Here is an 18267-nt window from a genome sequence, read left to right on the forward strand (position 1 = left end):
GAGAGGGAGAAGCAGGTTCCTCGCTGAGCAGGGAGCCAACGTGGAGCTTGATCCCCGGACCCTGAGATCATAACCTGAGTCACAGGCAGACGGCTAACCTCTGAGCCCCCCAGGAGTCCCAGTCCCTTGGTCTTTAGTCTGTTTGCAGTGTTATGCAATTGCCACTACTGTCTAATTCAAGATGTCCTCATCAGCTCCCCCAAACCCAAAGCAGTTACTCTGCATCCCCATCCCCCTTTCTCCAAGCACTTGCCAAGCTCTGAGCTACTTTCTGTGCATATGGATTTGACTATTTGAGACATTTTAGGAGTCCTTCTGTGGCTGACTTCTCTCACTTACTAGAATGTTTCCAAGGTTTATTCATGTTGTAGTGTGTGTCTGCGTGTATACGTGAGCCCCCTTTTAACTGTTGCTCACCTTTATTTATTTATTTATTTTTAAGTATTTATTTAAGTCATCTCTACACCCAACATGGGGCTCGAACTCATGACTTGGAGATCAAGAGTCACGCGCTCCCCGGACTCAGGCAGCCAGGTGCCCCTAACTCCTGCTGACTTTTAACAATGGTCTCATCACTGGTCTTATTCGATCTCTGTTCATGTCTGTCCCCCTTCCCCTGATTATTTGAAACAAATGCCAGACATGATATCGTTTCATCAGTGAATATTCTAATATTCACCTCTGAAACATAAGGACTTAAAAAAAATCATAACACTATTATAAAACATAAATTACAATAATTCTGTGACCACATTTTATTTGTACATTGTTTTCTCTTGGTTACTTGACATCCTGGAACCCATTTAGTCTTCCCTACTATCATATAACGAATTTGTAATACCTGAATAACACTTAAGATCCGTGTGCAGGATTATTAGCCCATAGATCCCTTTTGTCTGCTTGAATTCTTACAAGTTTACCCCGCTTCCCTACTCTCCAGTCACAGAGCACTTTGAAGTTCTAGAGCAGAGAGGCATTTTTTTTAAAGTTTTATTGACCTGTAATTCAAATGCTGTCCAGTTCCACCCGCTTAAAGCATACCATTTGGTGAGTGTTCACAGAGTTGTGCAGTCATTACTACAGTTAGTTTTAGAATATTTTATCACCACAGAAAGAAACCCTATACCCATCAACAGCCACTCCCCATTTCTGTCCAACCTCATCTTCCCCTTGAGCTTTTAGGCAGCCACTAACCTCCTCTCGCCTTTTTGGATTTGCCTCTTTTGGACATTTCTTACAGACGGAATCACGAACCATGTGACCAGCTTCTTTCGCTTAGCGTGGGGTTGTCAGGGTCCTTCCGTGTACCACGTATCAGCATGTCTCTCCTTTTTGTTGCCAAATAAGACTCCGTTGTGCGAAATTATCACGTTTTGTTTCTCCATCCATCAGCTGATGGATGTTTGACTTGTTTTCATTTTTCACTGTTACGAATAAGGCTGCTATGAACGTTTGTGTCGAAAGGAACTTTTGAGACCTGTCCTTTTTTTTTTTTTTTAAAGATTTTATTTATTTATTTGACAGACAGAGATCACAAGTAGGCAGAGAGACAGGCAGAGAGAGATTGGAAGAAGCAGGCTCCCTGCTGAGCAGAGAGCCCGATGCGGGGCTCGATCCCAGGACCCTAAGATCATGACCTGAGTCGAAGGCAGAGGCTTTAACCCACTGAGCCACCCAGGCACCCCGAGACCTGTCCTTTTAAAATAAGATTTCACAGACAAGAAAACAATGATCTGGAGAGGTGGTGACATGCCCCGCGGGTCACCAAGCTGTTTGAGGTAACACAGCTAGGACCAGAGCCTGGGTTCGCTGATCCCCAGTCTTCTCTGGGCCATACGGCCTCGTGTTCACATCCTGACAGAACGCTTGCCACCTGCACATTTTCCTGCCTGACTCACTTAAGTACATAGGAGCGCTGCCTTATTTATAAGGTTTCTGAATTGAACTGAAGACTGCAGTTGGAGGCCAGTTGGTTTGTCAGTTTCCAGTTGCAAACTTGTCAGATAATATAGTACTGTAGTTTATGTATTGCAGTAGTTAAAGTGTTCAGTCCAGAGAATCCTTAGAAATCATAAAGCCGGGGAGGTGCCTGCCTGGCCTAGGGCCAGAGCATGTGACACTTGACCTCCAGGTTGTGAGTTTAAGCCCCACCTTGGTCAGGGAGCCTGCTTAAAAAAAACGTAATGAAACAAAAAACAGAAATCACAAAGCTGAAACCAAATCAGAAGAAGCACAACTATTACTGAAATTCAGAGGTGTGTTTCGAATTTCAGCTCTGATTCATCTGTAGGGATCCCCTTCCAGTAAGAGTCCTCAACACTGGGGCTGCAGTGTACCTTTGAGACACCAGGGGAGAAATTTGGGAAAGTAGGAGAAACTTCTGGGGTGCCTGAGTGGCTCAGTGGGTTAAGCCTCTGCCTTTGGCTCAGTTCATGAACTCAGGGTCCTGGAATCGAGCCCCGCATGAGGCTCTCTGCTCAGCAGGGAGCCTGCTTACCCCCCTCTCTCTCTGCCTGACTCTCTGCCTACTTGTAATCTCTGTCTGTCAAATAAATACATAAAATCTTAAAAAAAAAAAAAACCAGAAAGAGAGACTTTTGCTAGAAACTTGTATTATATTAATTGAAAAAAACCTTTTTTTTTTTGTTTTATTTACTTATTTGACAGCACGAGAGAGCACAAGTGTGGAAAGGTAGAGGGAGAGTGAGAAGCAGGCTCCCCGCTGAGCAGGGAGCATGATATGGGGCTCGATCCCAGAACCCTGAGATCATGACCCAAGCCAAAGGCAGACACCCAACCACTGAACCAACAAGGCACCCCATTTTTAATTTTTTAAAAAAAGATTTTAAAATTTATTAGAGAAAGAGCACGAGCAGGGAGAGGGTGTGGGGGAGGGGCAAAGGGATCGGGGGAAGCAGACTCCCCACTGAGCAGGGAGCCCGCCTCGATCCCAGGACCCTGGGATCATGACCTGAGCCAAAGGCAGATGCTTAACCGACTGAGCCACGCAGGTGCCCCGCTTGTTATCTTTTAGACAGATATTTTCCGCTGCCTTTCAAATACTTGTTAGGGTTTCTTTTTAATTGACTATGTATCATGTAAACATGTATCATGTTTAACTTTCCGTCCTCATCTGTGGAAAGGGGCCTTTCTTTTCTACCTCCCAGATGTAGCGTTCAGGTGCAGAGTCAGAGGCTCTGGGAAGGGTTGTGGCCCCACTCCTCCTCTCCTCCAGCCTCGTTTTCCCTTGCTAGAATGTAAGCTGGGAGGAGGAGATTGAATCTTCTCAGAAAGCCCAGGGTCAGACTCAGTGGTAGTGCGTGTGTGCACACGCGTGTGCGCACGCGTGTCTAATAATAACACAACAGTAAGAAGCTCCCGGCAGAGTCCTGCTGGAGGAGTCACAGGGGTAGGCAAGGCAGCTGTGGTTCCTTTCGCATCAGAGCTTACGGTCTAGGGAGGGGGAAGGTATTACCCAAGTGATCACAGATGTGTCTCCGGGAAGCAGAGGCTGACAGGTTGTGAGGTCTTCGAGGGGTGGGATCTCAGACGCCTGTAGCACTGACTCTCCTCCCCATGGGTCTTTCAGCCTGTGGTGGTTGGGGAAGTGTGTTCCTTACTGGAATTCAGTTAGGAGAACACAGATTAGCCTTGCTAACTTAACTGTAGGTTTAGGGCTTTATTGAGGACATGGTTTTATTTATTTTTAAAGATTTTATTTTTCAGTAATCTCTACACCCAACGCGGGGCTCAAACCCACAACCCCGAGATCAAGAGTCGCATGCTCTACCGACTGAGCCAGCCAGGTGCCCCAAGGGCATGGTTTTAGATGTTTTAAAAGATTTTCTTCTGCTTGAGAGGAGGAATTTAAAAATATTCTCATGTTGGCTTTCTCTATAACTTTCTGAAGTATTTCTTTACAGAGGAGTCGCTTTGTTCTGAAATTCTGAACCATGACATTTGGCTTATTTTTGTTTCTAGGAGCTTTTGATGGGAGGCCGGCAGACTATTTATTCATGCTCCTCTTTAACTGGATTTGCATCGTGGTATCCTTCAGTCTGTTATTTGGGGCCAGAAATAAACCATTATTTTCAGGTTTGGGGAAGTAGACGGTATTCCATACAACAGTTCAAATTACAGTATTTGCATCTGTTTGCTGCAGTGAATAATTACAAATAATTAAAGTTCTTTTTTTTTTTTAAAGATTTTATTTATTATTTGACAGAGAGAGAGAGAGAGAACAAGGGGGCAGAGTGGCAGGTGGAGGGAGAGGAGAAGCAGGGTCTCCCTCCGCTGAGCAGGCAGCCCAAAGCGGGGCTCGATCCCAGGACCTTGGGATCATGACCTGAGCCGAAGGCAGCCGCTTGAACCAACTGAGCCACCCAGGTGCCTCAGTCTAAGTTTGACTTTAAAGCTGTCGTACATCACAGAGCCCTCAAGTGATGGCGTTCCCTTGCCGTTGCCGGATTTTCCACATTTGGTTGAATTTTATTGCTGTCCCTCCTCTTGTTCCCAGTTCTCTGTGTGTCATGTGTGACAGCTTGTTGACTGCAGCACAAAGAGATCCCGTGCCATGAGACAGCTTTTGGAATCTGTGCTCCATCTCAGAAAATTAATTGACAACCAGCATCCCTTTCTGACTTCACTGCTGCCCTGGTCCTCAGGGCCTACACAGTAATTCGGTCCCTCTGGAAGGCCCCGGCTTGGCTCTCTGTGTCACAGCCCCCGCTGCCAGCAGCCTTCCAGCTGCGGACCTGTGCAGATGGCGAGGGCCGCAGAGGGGGCGCGATGGCTCAGTCTGTGCCCAGCTGGTGAGCTTAACATTGCTCTGGGGCTTAGTGGCCATTGAAACTTGGCCCCAAGCCAGGACATGTGGCACTTCGGATGTCCTTTCCCCTCCTTTAAGGGAAGAAAAAAAATGTTCTGGATCTCCACCATGCTATGGAGCCCTGGATGTGAGTAGAACCCTAGTTAGTTTCAGGCCGCAGATATCTCTGTCTTCCAGTTGAAGACAAGATGCTAAGACGCTGGGCAAGGCAGAAAGGACACAAGGGGCCAACTGAGTCCTACGCCAGAGCAGCTCGGGTCTCTCATTTCCTTGTCATCATATACTACAACAGAATATTCATGATGGAGATTATTAGATACCTTTGTGTTCTGGGATGTTTTAAACAACCTGAACTCTAGAAGGGTTTTCTTTCTGAACACAGGAATGAAATGAACTGATGCTAGGTGCACAATGCTTTGTTTGTTCTGATCTTTAACCTTATAAACCAAGATTACTGGCTTAGCAATGGATATGCAGGTAAGTGTCCCTAGAAACTGTTTGCCCTTTTATATGTTTCAGATTTACAATTAATGGCCTTTGAGAGAAGCTTAAATTGCATTAACCCTGTGGTTAATTACATGGCATTTTGAAATTATAGAATTACAACTTTTATTTTGAAAGTCTTATATGAATTATCTAAACTGTTAGTTTCCTGGCTCATTGCCGGCTTCTTCGTTATGTTTGGGCATCAAGAGTGATGATTCTCTAATATTTTCTATGCATTATGTGGATATGTATTTTTTTAATTGCAAATATACAGTAAGTGAAGTTTTACTGCCTACTTTTTTTTCAAATAATCAAGCTTGACCCTGATATTTCTGGATACATCTAAAATAATTGTATTTTATTCTAGGATTTTGTAGCATGCGTTGTATCATTGATTAATTGAGAGGATCAGTTTGTAATTCTGATGATTGAATTTCTTTTTGGCTTTTGTAAAGCCACAGGAGAATTCGCTTGTAGGGGAGAGGTTAAAAAAAAAGTAGGTTCTCGCTGAGCCTGTTGGAGTGCTCCTGGAGGCATGTCTTTACATGTTGACTTCTTTTGCAGTTGCTGATGATTCCTCTGATCATGTCAGTCCTTTATGTCTGGGCCCAGCTGAACAGAGACATGATTGTATCATTTTGGTTTGGAACACGATTTAAGGTACTTTCACGTAGTTGGAAAAATTTCCTTTTCATTTGTCCTTGCAAAAAAATCCCTTTTCAGTTCAGAGATGCACTTTCTCACTCATCCAGAAGAGGTCACTGCAGAGCAGCGTACCGTAGGCAGCCCCCCTCTCCCCGGCTCAGTCCCTTGCCTGTCTTTAGCCAACCTGGAATCCTTTGCTGGCTCTTCTCACTCTCTCTGTGCTTCAGGCCTCTCACACATGTGACCCTGAGTGATCTCATGTCTGTGTGTGTGATAGAGAGGGGGAAGGAAAGGTACTCGTGGGGAGCGGTCTCTTAAAATCTGTTCTTACCATTCCCTGTTAACATATTTTACACTTTAGCTGAAACATATTGTTTTTGTCCCCAGACAGTTCCCTTAGTGCCTTCTCTCACTGTTTTCCACCAGTACCATCTTTTTAAATTTTCTTCCTCTTGTAAATCCTACCTGTTCTTCATTTGAGTTGGGACTGAACATACTTCCTAGTCTCCTGCCTGGAATTAGTCTTGGCCTTTGGGCCCTACAACCCATTATGTTTCTCTTAGAGTACTTACCACATTCTGTCTTCAAGTTCTTTCTATACAACCCTTTCTTCACTAGCTTGTGAAGTTCCTTGCAGCTCCCTTAGCTCTTGGTATGATGTGTTGAATCAGAGGCTCGAATGTTGAATTCAACTGGAGAGCTTTCTCATCGGGGAGGCTATTAGTTCAAGCTGGCTCCCCATGGAGCGTGCGGAACTCAATCCCATGACCCTGAGATCATGACCTGAGCCAGAACCAAAGAATTGGGACACTTAACCGACTGAGCCACCCAGGCGCCCCTGAATAAGTATAACATTAGATAGGAAGTTTTAAGTATAATCATGCTAGATTGGTCTGAGAAATTTTTGCAGTGACTTTCCAAAGGATTTATATAAAGCTCTTGTCGGTGTATCTTTACCCATTCCAGCCGCCTAGCAGCTGTGTCCTTTTTAGTGTGGTTGTTCATGTTTGTGTGTATTTATCTCCTAGGCCTGTTATTTACCTTGGGTTATTCTCGGATTCAACTATATCATCGGAGGCTCGTAAGTGATACTAGATTTACTTCATTGGGAGCAAATCCTTTGAAGACTTCCATTGTTCTTTAGCTAATCTTTATAAAATTTTAAAGTTTTATGAAGTTCAGCACTGATGCGTCGGAACCTTATACTTAGGAAATACAGTTGACCCTTGAACGATGGGGGCCAGAGGTATCAAGCTCTTGCGTAGTTGGAAATTTGTGTATACTCTTTAACTCTCTCCAAACTGAACTGCTAACAGTCCCTTGTTGACCAGAGCTTTACTGATAGCAGAAGCAGTCAGTTAACACAAATGTTGTGTTGTATTACTGTATCATATACTGCGTTTTTATAAGGTGAGAGAAAAGAAAATATTATTAAGAAAACCTGAAGAAAAGAAAGTACATTTATGTAACTATACTATATTTATCAAAAAGCCCCACCTCTAAGCGGACCCACATAGTTCAGCTCTGTGTTCAAGGGTCAACTGTAATTTCATTTTGACGTAATTGATTAAATTGCAGGGCTTTAAGCACATTTAGTGTTGAGTGGTTGTTATTTTGTTAGCTCATCGTTAGGCACAGTGTACTTCTGGGTATGTGTTTTTGAATAAATAATTCTGGATTCATTGTCCGGATTGAGCAGACAAGGAACTAATTTAATTTGTGTCTGCACTTGACTCCTCTAAGAACTATGTGTAAAATTACCGTGTTTTTTTATTCCTGAGGCATTTCCAGGATGCCTTAAAGACTGCTCACCAGTCATCAAAATGCAGATTCTCAGATGGGAAGTAGTTTTGTAAGTGGTTTGATAGTACAGAAGTTTTAGCCAAATAGGCTCAGATTTCTAGCCCGGAATTGGATCTGAGAGGAGAAGCTTTATTGCATCCAGTCAGAATTTTAAAAGGAAGCTATCAAGATGCAACTGTTCTGTGAACTCCCACTTCTTATGCTACGAAATATTTAAAATGTTTTAACAGATTTTAATAGTACCAGTTCTTACTATGTCTGACGTATCTTGCTCTGTGTGGTCCTAACGTCTGCCGTGTAGTGATGGAAATGAGTGACTTGAGCAAACAGACTGTTTAGAGCAGAGCAAGTTCTGAGCGTGGTACAGCCGCCCTCCCACCCAGAAGGGCAGAGTCTGGGAGTAGTTGCCAATGTTGATTTGTCCCTGGCAGGACCCCTATGGCAGGAGAAGACACAGAAGGATATGTGAGAGTAGGAGTGGCTCTATAAAACCTTGAAGTGGCCTATATGTAAGCCCTGGGAAAACCTGAAGGTCAATGTTTATTTTAGAATTACAAGGTGAAGGTCAGCTATGCTCAGTGATCTTCGTGATATCTTACACTCAAGGATGCGGGAGGCAAGGGGAGAAGTGCTGTGGCTCCAGGAATGGGGGAAACAGACGTTCCTTGCCTTCCCCTCACCCCCGTCCCCATGTTTCTCTCTTGTCAGCCTCCCGATTTGCCCCGAGGTTTGCGAATACAGTATTTACGACCGAAGCAGTCAGAGGCTTGCTTTGCAGCTTTATACTCTGGAAGCAGGAAATAGCAAAAACAATATTTTGAGGATGAGATGGGGCTTGGAAGAGCTGTCAGAGGGCAGCTGGACCCCCGCAGGACCGATTTCCCTTCCCCTCAGAATGCCTTTGCCACGCAGACTACAAAAGGACTCATTGTGGAGCTGTCACAGGCGCCAGGGCCCAGAAGCGGGCCGCCGGGAGGGCTCTCTTCCCTGGGCTACTGCTTACAACTGGCTACATCTCACTTGACCACTTGCAGGTCTTGAAACTAATTTGACTCTTTGTTTGCAGGGTAATCAATGAGCTCATTGGAAATCTTGTTGGACATCTTTATTTCTTCCTAATGTTCAGATACCCGATGGACTTGGGAGGAAGAAATTTTCTCTCCACACCTCAGTTTTTGTAAGTGCTTTTTTTCTTCCTCACCAAACAGCCATTTTACTGCCCTTGTCTTACGAGGCGTCCTCAGAGCTCCGTGAGGGGCGGCATTTACCTCTCTGGCGGGTGGAGGAATTGGAGCCAACAGACTGGCCCTGGTCACACAGTCACAGGAAGCCAGGGATCAAAGTCACAGCTCGTTCTTCTCCGTGGAGCCCTTTCAGCTGGGGGCTGCTGCTGACTCAAACGTTGGGTGTCACCGGGAACATCGTAGCTCGGCCGGGCAGGTGGGGCACTGCGTGAAGCTCCAGTGTGGGCCGCAGTGCACCAGCGTTGGTTCTACACGAGATTGGCCAGAGAAGAGGCAAAGGGGTTCAGTTAACTCATTGGTTAGCAGTTTCAAACCTTTGTCTATGAGCTATTATAGAACAGAAAATATCCGGAACTTTTCACAGTGAAAGTGAGAAACTCGAGGTTCGTATAGTCCAAGCACCCAGGAAGTGCGTGCTGGTTCTTTCTCTGCTTCTAGGGTTCACTCAAGTGAGGACGTTGAGGGTGCTGCTTTGGTTCTGAGGCAGACTTGGGTTGAAGTCCCCTTCCCCTTATCTACCAGTTTTGATCATCAGGGGGAGTGACTTAATAAAACCACCGAGCTTCACCTCGCAAATCTGTAAATCAAGGGGCGCCCTGTCTCCCACGACTGCAGGTGGTAAGGTCTGCTGTTGGCCATGCGGTGGTGGTAAATACATAATAAATACGGTAATAAATACGGTAAATATGGCAGTAAATCCTAATGTTGGGGCTGGGGTGGGATTTTACAAGCCAGAAGAGATGCCGACACACTGAAGCGTGGAAGTTGCTGGCCATTCTGTCACAGAAGCAAAAGGCAGTTGAGGAAGGGACCAGTGAAATGTCATCCGGGTGTCGCACCCTGCCTGACAGTTGCGCCTGATCCCCGGTAGGGGACAAGCAGTCCTAGCTTCCCCTGAAAAGCTTTTAAAAAACAACCCCTCCACATCTTGCTCCTTTTAATATTTGCGGTTTGTCATTCTTCCGAGGGGTCAATGAGAGCAGGGAAACTTGAGGAGGCACCCCCCCACCCCCCACCCCATTTGTCAGTCGGGGGTAAGTTTTTGAAAGCCGTCTGTGAAATATACAAACAGAGAAGTATTATTTTTTTAAGTGCATAGGAAGAAACTTGTTTGTCTTCTGAGCCTTGAGTTGCCTTCAGGCAAAAAAAAACAAATGACCAATCTGCTTTCTAATTATCAAAGGACACGATAACAGCAGGTTTGGATTTTTGATCTACGTTTATCAAGTCAGATGGCAGATGCATCAATTAAAAAAAAAAAAAAACTTGGTCATTTGGTGGCTAGCCAACAGTTTTTACTTTAAATGGCCATATTTCTGACTTACCGGCTTGGAGACATTTCTCGATTGCAGACAACAAAGTGTATGAGATTCTAGTGGCAAAATCAAGGGCACACTGGAGCCTGCCTTGCATTTGAGCGTTCTCTGTTGGTGGAAAAGCCCTTCTGTTAAATTTTGCATAAAGATCAGATGACAAAATGTAGCTCTTTGCAAAAGCAGTAACTGCTTTGAAATTACCATAAATTTTTGTTGATTATGTATAATTGGGTGTCTTTTTGTAGTAATTACTTGCATTTAATTTCACTATCCATTTAAGCAGTGGAGATGGCTTCCATATTGTCTTAGAGTATGAAGCAAAGCAAGACAGCGCTTTTAACAGTTTTATTTTATTATACACTTTGGAGGAATATTATTGTACTGGCACATCAGGGATATTGAGAAATCAGGCGTTGGAAGTGCATTGTGATTTACAGACAAAGCTGTGTTTGTTTAAAAGGGAAGATGGGAGTTCTAGAACCCTAAGATCACCGTTCTGCATTCCATTTAGAAAAGTAGATCTTCTCCGCACGCAGTTGTTTTTCTGTTTGAAAGGGCTTCAGTGTCTGGTTTTGGCGGGAACACGAAGGCAGCAGGGATGATATAAACAAATGAGGACTCCAGTCCCGGGCAGCTGCCCCCTGAACGATGCCCCGCTTGTCCCCTCCGCCGCGGCTCGCAGCCTGTAGTGCAGGAAGCAGTGCAGGGACCAGCTCTGGAGCCAGGCTGCCTGGGTTGGGATCCTGACGATCAGTCTGGCCTTGGTTTTCTCATTTCTAAAATGGGATGCGAAGAATAGTGCCCGCTCAGTAGGGTTGCGGGAAGAGGAGGTGAGTGTCTGCACAGGCAGCACCTGGCGTAAGCGAGATGCCGTCTGAGGCGGTTGTGCTCAGCAGGCTCTTCGCCACGGCCAAGGTGGCGCTCACGGGCTTGCTCTTGGTGCCGTCAGGGCTTTGAGCGGGGGGTATCCGGTGACGGTCTCTGCCTTCAAGCACAATTGTAAACATGAGGAGCTAAGTGGAATAGTTTTTTTTGTGTTTTGTTTTGTTTTAAGATGGTGTTTTTGTTGTTGTTGTTTTGTTTCAAAGATTTTTTTTATTTGACAGAGACCGTGAGAAAGAGGAAATACAAGTGAGGGAGTGGGAGAGGGGAAAGCAGGTCTCCTGCTGAGCAGAAAGCCCGATGTGGGGCTCGATCCCAGGACCCCGGGATCATGACCTGAGTCACTAAGTGGAATAGGTTGTTTTTTTTTTTTTAAGATCTTATTTATTTGTTTGACATAGGGAGAGAGAGATCACAAGTAGGCAGAGAAGCAGGCAGAGAGAGAGGAGGAAGCAGGCTCCCCGCTGAGCAGAGAGCCCGATGCGGGGCTCAGTCCCAGGACCCTGAGACCATGACCCGAGTCGAAGGCAGAGGCTTAACCCACGGAGCCACCCAGGCGCCCCTGGAATAGGTTTAAACACATTCTCAGTTTACTAAGGATCAAGGGAGGGCAAGACGCTGAAGAACACAGAAAAGGGTGTAAGCTTTCTTTTTTTTTTTTTTTTTTAAGATTTTATTTATTTACTTAACAGAGAGCGATCACAAGTAGGCAGAGAGGCAGGCAGAGAGAGAGAGGGGGAAGCAGGATCCCTGCCGAGCAGAGAGTCCAATGCGGGGCTCGATCCCAGGACCCTGGGACCATGACCTGAGCTGAAGGCAGAGGCTTTGACCCACTGAGCCACCCAGGCGCCCCTGGAATAGGTTTAAACACATTCTCAGTTTACTAAGGATCAAAGGAGGGCAAGACGCTGAAGAACACAGAAAAGGGTGTAAGCTTTCTTAGCTGATCTGGGATTCTTAGTTTATTAACCGGCCAGGGGGAAAGCGGGTGCCCTTCCCGGGCTTCAGCTTTTGCACCATCTCGGCGATGGAGAGAAGCTGCCGGAGGGCGTCAGGCATCCCGTGGAAAACACAGCCCAGACCCCAAGACAAAGCGGCAGCTCCAGTCCCCCTTGACGTACGCCGCGGGGCCCAGGGGCGGCGTGGAGATGCCGTTTGGGCCTCGACATGCAGGCTGCGGACTTGGCTTTCACACGTGAATTTGTTGTGTGTGCTTTGATCCCGTTGGATCCGCATTTAGATACGTCAAAATGCTATATACAGGGGGTTCCTTCTGGTTGTTGGGCTTGTGGGAGTAATAGTTTTGTTTCCATACTGTTCCGCCTGAATTACTTTTGTGATCAGAAAACAGATTTTTTTAGAGTGTGAGTTAGGCTGGAAAAGGAGTAAATTTAAGAAACCGGAAAAGTGAGTACTGCAGGGGGCCAGGGCATTGAGTGAAACGCTGAAAAGGCAGAGTTAGGTAAGACCTCGTCCCCGGCCTTGCCCTGCCCGGGCTGATACACTCCATGAGATGCCATGGGGACAGCAAGAAAGGAGGCCACGTGGAGGGTCCAGAGCGCTTTGTGAAGTGATTGTGTTGTCTTTTCTCCCTTTTTCCCCCCCACCCCCCGACCCCAGGTACCGCTGGCTGCCCAGCAGGAGAGGAGGGGTGTCAGGATTCGGCGTGCCCCCTGCTAGTATGAGGCGAGCTGCGGACCAGAACGGCGGTGGAGGCGGGAGACACAACTGGGGACAGGGCTTTCGGCTTGGGGACCAGTGAAGGAGCGGCCTCGGGCCGGCCCACCGGCCACTTTACGCAGATGAAGTTTCCTCCCAGTGCTGGGTGTGCTTAACAACCGAGTTCTAGCAAACGCTGTTGGACCCGACCCACACTGAATGTAGTCTTTCAGTACAAGACACAATTTTTTAAATCCTGAAGAAAAATATAAGTGTTCCTCAAGTTTCGTGATTCTCATTCAAGTCCTTACTGCTACGAAGAACAAATATCAACTGTGCAAATTTCAGAACTGACTATATTTTTTTGGTGTCTTCTCTTCCTTTTCCGTCGGAATAATGGGTTTTGGCAGGTCCCGGTCTGCTGACACCAAGCCGGGCATGTGGGGTTGGGTCACCAAACCCTTGACAAAGGGCCTTTTACTTCTTTCTCGCACACACGCCTCCCTCCTTCCTCTCCCAGCCCCCGCATTTGCAGCTAGAGGAGGTTGCCCATAAAATGGTTCTGCCAGTGACAAGCTCTCTTATTTATTGACTTCTGCCAAGGCTTGGTCACAGAGAACTTGTCCATCATGTCCCCCCCCCCCCCTTTGGTGGCAGAACTTAACAATAGGGGAGAAGACTGCACCAGCCGATGGAGAGCTTCGTCAGCTTTTGGAATTGCTGTGACCTGGTGTCTGGTACAACCATTTGCCACCTCTGCAGATGCTTCTTATAAAAAAAAGCACCACTGTGTCAGCGAGGGCCACAGACCGGTGTCCGTGAGGCATGAGGTGGTTGCTAGGCAATTTTTTCCTTAAGTGAAGTGATGAAAACTACAGTGAAGTTGCAGGGGGGCCAGGTGTGAACTGTGGTGGGCATAATCCCTTTGCATCTCGTGTAGGGCATACTGGTTTTGTGTGGACCCACAGTAGTTTGGGTTGCGTTCTTCTAGAAAGTTCCAAATCACATTTGCCACAGGGAGTTGCTCTTCTTTGAGAGACACCTGGGCATTGATCACATTTCATTTTCATTTTCCTTCTAGATATATGTTCATTGAATAGTGTGGAGAGGAGAACCCTATACCCTATTTAAATTTTCGCCCCCCCCCCACCTGCCCTTTTAATGGCCAGATGCTTTGGTTAGTCATGAGGAAGGTGCAGCTCCTCTGTACAGAGATCATATCCTAAGAGCCAATACAGGCACATCTAGGTGGATCCCATAACTTGGGGTTGTAATGGCTTTCGAATCATTTGTGTTTGATGGTCTTTATTTTGAGCCATGAATGTATAGGTCAGGAATGTATATCAGACCAGCATCAAAACCCACAACGTCTTTTTCATACGTGGGCTGCTTCCATCAGAGGTAGGCTTATCCCCCAATAAAGTTTTTTGAAGGCTTTGGTGTTTCAGTTTCTTATTTTACATTTTCAGACTGAAAGCAGCCTGCCAGGAGCAGTGTTGAATGGGCGCCGTACTTGGAGTCTGCTAGAAAGGCTTTGAACATTTTGATTGGTTTCTTCTCAGGAAACTCTGTGCTCTAACAGTATGCCCCTACTTTGCCCCCCCACTGCCAAGCGGTAGTGATGTGTGTTCTACCAGGAAGTGGGGATTTGAAAACAGCTTGTTTTTAGTAAAAGTTTGTGTGTACCTCTCCATATTTAATTTATATGATCAAATAGGAGGCAGAGAGAATCTGAACCGTTAACTGTCGTATGTTTTTGCTGTTGACCTGTGGCCACGATAAAATTTACTTGTAAACTTTTAGAAGCCATTATTCCTACGATGTCACATGTGCACTCATTGTACAAGGGGCAGAAACTGACTATGTGTAAGAAGGTTCTCATTGTACAAGGGGCAGAAACTGACTATGTGTAAGAAGGTTCTCGTGGTAAGTGAGCTCGTCGCTCTTGTATGCCCTTAACGCCTCACCTGCCTCCCAGCAGTAGTTTCGGTAAAGGTTACAAGTATTCTGTAGAATACCTCTGTTCAAGGCCAAATGTTTATTAAATTCTTTTTCTCAAACACATTTAGGGAGCTGATAATTTTGTCTGGATGACCTGTCTTTTTGAAATAATTTTAGCTAAGTGAGTTTTTTGAGATTTGATTTGGCGAGGCAAGACATGCCAGTGGATTCTCTTACTGAGTGAAATAAAAATCCCTATTTTGTATAAAGAACTTCCCCTTTTGTAACTAAGCCTTTTTCTTGGTAAAAATTGTAAATTAAAATGTACAACACGACGGTTGCCTGCCTTCAGTTTCCGTGTACCTACTGTGCTACCTCTTCTGGATTACTATGTAACTTTTGGAACCAGCTCTCTCTCGGGCATTTAGGAGCGTCCCAGGTTTCTTGCTGCCCAGTGACACAGCATATTTTAGTATCTACTTCTGTTCACATGTTGGGGAACAGCTGTAGGAGTCATTCCTGGAAGCAGAATCTCTGGGTTTCGAGTTTTAACGACCACTGAGTTAGGAGTCCTCTCCAGTTCTAGTGTGCTTTATGGCATTTCTGTAGCCCATGGGTCTGACTCCTGGAACTTTATGGAATTTGTTTAATCCCTTGCCTTAGGAGGATCTAGAGACTGGAAAGCAGATGCCATGACCTCAGTTGAGCCTTTTTTTCTTGACCATGAACCATCCACATTTGTATGCCAGGCCTTGGGCCCTTTCATTCATCACAAGGTGGGGTGACAAGAAGGAGCGACACTGCACCCCTCTCCTGGTATTGGAGAAATTCCAGAAAGGAAGGAATGATCCTGTTCATTTCAGGGGACAGCATATCGCCAGTATCATGTGTTCTAAGCTGCCTTTGAGTAACACTGACCGAATAGGCCATGTGGGTTGCCCGCCGCTCCATTCGTGGCAGCTCTGTTTCTGAGGTCCCTTCCCCCTTAAAATTCTCGGCATTAACTTAATAGCAACGGTTCACCTGGGGAAAAAGCCAGTCTTCTCTGTTTGGACTTTACACTGTTAGTATCTCAGAAGGTGGGGCGGAGAAGACATGTGCTTCCTGCCCGTTGACTTGTTTGCTTTCCAGAGTGGCTGTGGCGGTTGTCACTGGGATTAGGGGAGGGAGTCATGATCTGTAGGGCCTTATGCATACGGTGAAAGCCCGGAATGGTTTTCCATGTGCTCCCCTCTCCCTCCCAACTCTGGTAGGTAGAATCCTGTTTTCAGTAGCACACCTGGGTACTGAATGCGCCAGGTACTTTCCGCATCAAGGAACGTCAGCCTCAGATCTATACTTCCCAGATTACCTGTCCATAAGTCACTCGGGATTTTTTTAAGGGTACACATTTCTCGAATCGCTCTCATTCTGCATGTTTTTTTTTTTTTTAATTTTTTATTTATTTATTTGACAGACAGAGATCACAAGTAGGCAGAGAGGCAGGCAGAGAGAGGAGGAAGCAGGCTCCCTGCTGAGCAGAGAGCCCGATGCGGGGCTCGATCCCAGGACGCTGGGATCATGACCTGAGCCGAAGGCAGTGGCTTAACCCACTGAGCCACCCAGGTGCCCCTCATTCTGCATGTTTTGAAAGTTTGCGAGGATTCTGCTATCCAGCTGGGTTCGGGAACTGACTTGTGACCCTAATAGGTAGGGGTTGTTATCCCCATATCCCAGGTGAGGAGGCTTCAGACTCAGAGTGGTTAAGGCACTGAAGGTCAAGCAGCTACAAGGTGCCGAAGGCCAGACAGGAACCCAGCTCTGAGTTAAGACCTCCGTGGCTACTCTGCCCTTGTGGAGGCCAAAGGTCAGCATCTGGCATGAAACAACCAGAGAAGGTGATTTTCTCGCCGGGCCAAAGGCAGGGCAGAAAGTTCGGAAACTTTAGCTAAAGGCATAAATGAGCTTTCTGTCATCCCTGGGGGTAATTGCCTTGTGATTTACAAAGGGAAAAAAATTAAAAATATATAAATTTCAAATATAAGAATATTCTTATGTAAATATATTTATACAAATTATATCTATGATAAAAACTCGGTGTCTGTTGAGTAGTGCTTGGGCAGATGCAATTAGGACCAGCTCTCTATCTTCAGGGTGTGTTCTCTCTGCTGGCGGGGTGATGGCTTGGGTGGGAATTTGGCCTGTTCAGAGAGAAAGCTGATGGTCCAGTCTCATAGGAGGCTTAGGGAACTTGTTCATACAGCGGAATCCTAGTTCCCTGGAAGAGGATATCAGGAGAGGTTGGAGATCCTGGGAAGACTGGATTCAAAGTTCAGATACTTTAAAAAAGCAGTGGAACAGGGACACCTGGGGGGCTCAGTTGTTAAGCGCCTGCCTTCGGCTTACGTCATGATCCCAGGATCCTGCTCTGTGGGAAGTCTGCTTCTCTCTCTCCCGCTCCCCCTGCTTGTGTTCCCTCTCTCACTGTGTCTCTCTCTGTGAAATAAATAAAATTTAAAACAGAATTTAAAAAAGGGTCGAGGGGCACCTGGGTGGCTTAGTGGGTTAAGCCTCTGCCTTTAGCCCAGGTCATGATCTCAGGGTCCGGGATCGAGCCCCACATCGGGCTCTCTGCTCGGCAGGGAGCCTGCTTCCCCCTCTCTCTCTGCCTGCCTCTCTGCCTACTTGTGATTTCTCTCTGTGTCAAATAAATAAATAAAATCTTTAAAAAAAAATAAAAAAAGAGTCGAACAACTTCTATCTACAATGGGTAACTATCAGCCAAGGGGTGTGACACGATTGCGGCAAAAGGAGACTTGGTGTAGACTCAAGGCGGGAGAGAACATGGGAAAATTAATTGAAGGTATAAATTTAGCTTTGTCTCCCCTGTGGAATTCCCCTGTGGCCTGTGCAAATGCGTATGCACTTAGGAAGGAGGAGGGACCCCTGTCACGTCACCAGGGCCAGAAAGACCCAGAGGGAGTGTGGGATTGAATTCAGGTGCAAGGTTTAAGGATCCCTTGGGAAATGTTTATGAAGCTCAAGTTGTCACAGGAAGCCTTCATCTGACCTTGATGGATTTGACCCCTCTCTCGTTTCTCTCACCATGTTGGCCTTTCTCTGAGTGAGCGCTGGCACTGGTACTGTGAGTGTCCTTGTTAATTAAGGCAGTCACTGTTAGCTTAAGGGAAACTTTATTTTTTTTTTTAAAGATTTTTATTTATTTATTTGACAGAGAGGCAACACAAGCAGGGGGAGTGGGAGAGGAAGAAGCAGGCTTCCCTCTGAGCGGGGAGCTGGATGTGGACTCGATCCCAGGACCCCTTGATCATAACCTGAGCCGAAGGCAGACGCTTAACAACTGAGCCACCCAGGCACCCCTAAGGGAGACTTCAAATTTTGATCAAAACTGTCGTGATGGGGCGCCTGGGTGGCTCAGTGGGTTAAAGCTTCTGCCTTCAACTCAGGTCATGATCTCAGGGTC

At 46.1% G+C, this 18267-nt stretch overlaps 1 protein-coding gene across 1 annotated transcript in view; it reads left to right on the forward strand.

The window, feature by feature from the left end:
• Window positions 1-15139, forward strand: part of DERL1 (derlin 1) — a 29545-nt gene extending 14406 nt beyond the window's left edge. The window contains exons 3-8 of the mRNA XM_080802436.1: window positions 3982-4046; window positions 5279-5305; window positions 5879-5974; window positions 6988-7040; window positions 8829-8939; window positions 12825-15139. Coding sequence (XP_080658562.1) covers window positions 3982-4046; window positions 5279-5305; window positions 5879-5974; window positions 6988-7040; window positions 8829-8939; window positions 12825-12966 — 494 coding nt within the window. The 3' untranslated portion in view covers window positions 12967-15139. The remainder of the gene's footprint in view (window positions 1-3981; window positions 4047-5278; window positions 5306-5878; window positions 5975-6987; window positions 7041-8828; window positions 8940-12824) is intronic.
• The last annotated feature ends 3128 nt before the right edge of the window (window positions 15140-18267 follow it).

This window comes from Martes martes (assembly GCF_963455335.1).
Source record: "Martes martes genome assembly, chromosome: 4".
Classification (NCBI taxonomy): domain Eukaryota; kingdom Metazoa; phylum Chordata; class Mammalia; order Carnivora; family Mustelidae; genus Martes; species Martes martes.